Raw genomic sequence first — 4,862 nt, 5'->3', positions numbered from 1 at the left:
TAGTAGTAGTTGTAATTCAGTTATAAATTTAACATCAAAATATAATCATAAGATCATCACGAAACATTTAGATAGTAAATTACAAATTGAGTACAATTCGAAATCATAAACTTCGTAACTCCTAGTAAGTCTTCGGCAAATAGAAAGTTTTTGACATAGAAATACAAAAATAATTATACATATTATTAATCGACACAATAATAAAAGCAAGAAACTGGAATAGAGACTTATAGCGTTCCAACTGGATATTGTGTCACTTGAAACTCAACATACTCCATATTGGAGAATTACAATTCTTCAAGTTGTCACCAATATATTGAAGTAGTAGGAGAGAAATATATACTTCCTTCATCCATCCCTTTAAATATGCAACATTTGTTTTTCGACACAAGATTTTATATAGTATTGTTTTGTGAGTTAATGAAGAGAAAGTAAAGTAAGACAGAAGAAAAAATAGAGTTCAATTTTAGAAATGTTTCATTTTTAATGAGAAGAAAAATGTTTCATTTCTGATGTGACAGGGAAATAATATATAGTCCCAGTAGACTGAAAAAATTAGTAAAGGAGAGCGGGAAAAGGTAGATATTGATTCTCGTAGTAGACACATTGTAAATAAAATTTGATGCCACAGAAACATAGATTATAGTCCTACAAATTAGTGGTAATCTTGATTTAAAAAAAGAAAGAAAAAGTAGTAGTAGTAATACTCGTTTTATTTAAAAAAACATGCAGGAGTGGAAATAGCAAGATCTGGAAATCCAAAACAGTCGGCCCCAACAAAGCCAGTCTCTCCAGTCTCCAGCTGCCACGTAGGCCCAGCAAACGGCCAGCTCGCCCTCGTCAGGCCAAATCCCATCTCATCAATCCCACCCACCGGAGAAGCGTTGAGCAGCGTAGTGAATTTGGCGTCGGTGGCAAACGGCACCAGCGCGGCGGCGGGGGGCAGGTGGTAAGCGGAGGAGAAAACGGGAACGTGGGAGGTGCGAGAGCGCTTGGCGTTCTTGCGGGTGCTGCCGCCGACGGGGATGTCGCGGAGGGTGCCGCCGTGGGTCCAGTAGCGGCGGCAGGCCTTGCAGAAGTGGCGCGGCTGCGAGAAGTTGTAGTTGTTGTAGTAGCAGAACTTGGTGTTGGTGGAGTCGCACCGCGGGCATGGGAGCTGCTCCGCCTCCTGCGCCTTTGTGCTCTTCTTTTCGCTTCTGTCTGTCGCCATGTCTTTGTATTTTGTGAAATTGTGGTTTGCGATTTCGGAATTAATTCTTGCGATTTTATTGTGTTTGTGTGAAGAGAGAGAGAGACAGAATATAATAGTGTCGGAGTAGGGAGGGTAAATAGCAGCTTTTGCAGAGGTTTTGGTTAAGCACTAACCATATGTTCAGTCGGCTCGAAATTGGCTTTTCTGTCTCACCCCCTACTCCTATATACGCATCATGCATGGACCAAACTATAATCCTAATTAACAAATAAGTATATATTTAACAAAAAGATAAATGACCAAGGGCATCCACAATGGGACTTACGATGCGACTCCTAATTAACAAATAAGTATATATTTAACAAAAAAAATAAATGACTAAGGGCATCCGTACCGCGCCCGATGCGCGGAGGATACCCATCATCCGTCACATCGTCCGCCACTGTGGACGAGGCGGACGATGGGTCACGGACGATGCGACGCGGTTTAGTTTTTTTTTTTAATTTTATTAAATTTTCAAAACCTATATATATCAAATTCACTTCATTTTTCACACTTCATTTTTCTCACTTCACTCTCATCAAATTCACTACATTTTCAAGCAAAATGGATTCCGGAGATTATTTGAATAGTCCGATGTTCGGTGGTGCACGATGGCCGGGTACAGAACCCGACGAATACCGTCATTGGACACCAACGCCGAGTACGATCCCGACTTTTCCACCGACTCAGGGACGGATCTATATACACTCTACAAGGGGCAAATGCCCCACCTCAAAAAAATTTATTTGTGCTATTTTAATCACAATTTTTTTTTTTTTTTTGAAATACCTTTATAAATGCCCCTTCTCAAAACTTTAAAATCTCTTTGTATAGAATTTTGCCCCACCTATAGAGAATTTCTGGCTCCGTCCCTGCACCGACTCATACGGGCTGTCCGATATGGAGCCGTCTCCACACCGCCCCTCCGCCGCCGCCGCTTCCGGGTCCGCCACCAAGAAGAAGCGGACAAAGGCACGAGCCCAGAAGTTGCCTACAACGGAGGTGTGTGAAGAGTTCGCCCCGGGCAGGACGAACTACTCCGACCCCAAATCCATCGTCTTGACGAGATGTTGGATTGATGTTTCGGAGGATCCGGTGTACGCCAACAACCAGAGGGTGATTGCGTATTGGGAGCGCATCGCCGAGAAATACAACGCGGCCAAGCCGGCGAACGCGTACAAGCGCCACAGGGAGCAGCTCCGCAAGCACTGGGATCAAATAAAGAAGCAGGTAAATTTGTTCGCGGCGGAGTACGAGAAGTGCGAGAGGGAGCAGGCCCAGTGGCGAGAGTCTCGCGGATGTGCGGGACAAAGCGATGCGGTCGTACATTTCATTGTACGACGATTTCAAGCAATACCAGTCCTGGGCGCTCTTGAGGGACAAGCAAAAGTTCGTTGGTGGTATGATTCCCCAATCGACGGCGGCGAGGAGGAGGGCGTCGAAGCGCACCTTCAATGATTATACAAGTAGCGATAGAGGAGCGTCTCCGATGGACCTCAACAGTCCGGTGTTCGAGGATGAGAGTTCCTGCACACCGATGTCCTCCCGGCGTCCCCCTGGCGTCAAGGCTGCCAAGGGCAAGGGCAAGGCCACATCCTCCTCCGTCGCGCCGCCTGAGCAAGCCCCGTCGCCGACCCCGAGTTCGACGCCGTCCGCGACTTCGACCGCGGCCCATGCGTACGCGGATTTGGCGGCCTCCTCCGACTACGGACGTTGTTGGACGCGCACACCGCCCTCATGCAGGCGACCAACCCGGCTCAAATCGAGGGCATCCAGCGGATGATCGATGGCCTCAGCCGCAAGTTGGGACTTCTTTAGACTAGCCTCCTTTTTTTGTATTTTCAGCTTTTTTTTATTTCTTATTTTGTAATTTTTTTTAATTAAGTAAAATTAGAATTTCCTTTTAATTGTGTTGTTTTTATTTGTTTAATATTTTTATTTACATTTGCAAACATAATAAAAATATAAATACAAAATAGTGAAATGCTTAGGGCGTCGCTTAGGGCGGGCTATAGTCCGCCCCACTGCAGGTGGAATAGGAGGAGGATGAAATGCTGACGTGGCGATGCATAGGGCGTCCCATTGTGGATGCCCTAAGTTGAAACATTGTTGTGTACAACTTAAAGTTTATAATGCTGGTGTTCGGTTTCCTAGATAAAATAATACTAAAATGCAATTTAGGATTGAATTGTGAAATTATTTTAGTCATAGGGGGGTTAGCTATGACTAATTATCTCATGATTATCCATCTAGAATTAAATTGTGGGATTAAATCTCATGAACCAAACACACAACATATTTAACCCAGGATACAATCTTGCAAACCGAACACCCCCATAAACTAGTAGTATGAGAAATTGATATTATAATTTTCAGGACTTATGATCATATACTTAAACAGAAATATCATAATCAACTTAAAAGTTTATTATATTTAGCATTATTTTCCGCTAGATATCATAGCAGTAAGTTTATGAATGTAGGCTGAAATTACAGAGGACTACCTAAAATATGGAGTAGCATAAAAAGTGCATGCATCTTTCATTCAATTTATAGTCTAGGTTCTTAATTAATACAGTGAACTTTTGCATTGGTAATTTTGGTAACCTTTAAAAGTTGTTTTAAAAACCACCAACTTTATATTTTGTGCAAATTTCCATAGTTTCCTATAATGTACAGATCGCATGCTTCTACCACGTATATCAAATGCTTTCGCTTTGCATTCAGGATGTATTTCTTAATGTTTCTCTTATAATGTCTTTCCCCTTGGCATTCAGGAGTACTTATTAAAGCTTTCACTAACATTATTAAGAATTGAATCACAACGTTGAGCATATGCAAGGAATGCCTTACACAATAAATTCACACAAAATTGTAAAGTTGGTGGTTTTTAAGAGCACTTATAAAAGTTAGGTGAAATATTAGATTTTGACAAAAGTTGATGGTATTTTAAACCAATATCTCTTAATTAAAATAGTAGTCTCCACCTGGTAGTTTGGAACATATACAACGCCTTGCATTGAGCACAAGCCGGCGTGCTTACACGATGAAGACTGTTACATGACGCCGGAGAAACACGCTCTCGAATGATTAAGCATGCTTGCCGCATCATATTGGCATTGGAAGATGCCATGTGATATTATTGTTCTTTACTTAATTTGAAAATCGTATAACAAAAATAATTTTTCAGTGATTACGACACTCAAATCACACTTTTTCCTAGACTCGAGGATTGAGATTTTATTAAATTTTGTCATTTTTTTACTTATCTTAATTTTTTTGTTATTTAATGAAGTTAATAATTTTTCGTTTACTCAAAGTACTAATTTAATTTGAGTATATAACTAAGAAAACAAAATGAAAGAGAAAAATAGGCGGACTCTTGATATTTAACTCAACAGTAACTTTCATCAAATTTGTTCCTGTGTTTTAATATGATCAAATCATATTATCAGAGCAATATACTGAAACTCAAAATTTATTTAAGCCTTTTTGGAAATCTATGGTATTGACTGTTTGTTAATTGTTCATGTTATTAATTACGTCCGTTTTTGTTCTGTAAATGTTTTTGACTCAATAGTTCAATTTGTTAACACTCTCACTACAACAAAATCATCATTTCATAGCA

The 4,862-nt window shown here is 40.7% G+C and overlaps 1 protein-coding gene across 1 annotated transcript; it reads right to left on the bottom strand.

Moving 5' to 3' along the window:
• Window positions 1-567: 567 nt before the first annotated feature.
• Window positions 568-1,295, bottom strand: LOC125197476 (dof zinc finger protein DOF3.4-like). Its single transcript, XM_048096225.1, has one exon. The coding sequence runs from the start codon at window positions 1,208-1,210 to the stop codon at window positions 713-715; it is 498 nt and encodes a 165-aa protein (XP_047952182.1). The 5' UTR covers window positions 1,211-1,295; the 3' UTR covers window positions 568-712.
• Between the last annotated feature and the right edge of the window lie 3,567 nt (window positions 1,296-4,862).

This window comes from Salvia hispanica, chromosome 6 (assembly GCF_023119035.1).
Source record: "Salvia hispanica cultivar TCC Black 2014 chromosome 6, UniMelb_Shisp_WGS_1.0, whole genome shotgun sequence".
NCBI lineage: Eukaryota > Viridiplantae > Streptophyta > Magnoliopsida > Lamiales > Lamiaceae > Salvia > Salvia hispanica.
Note: the sequence above shows the minus strand (reverse complement) of the source record. Positions and strands in the feature narration are given on the sequence as shown.

What these genes read in the sequence shown, in the direction of transcription:
- LOC125197476 (XM_048096225.1), bottom strand. Translation starts at nt 1,210, where the DNA reads ATGGCGACAGACAGAAGCGAAAAGAAGAGCACAAAGGCGCAGGAGGCG.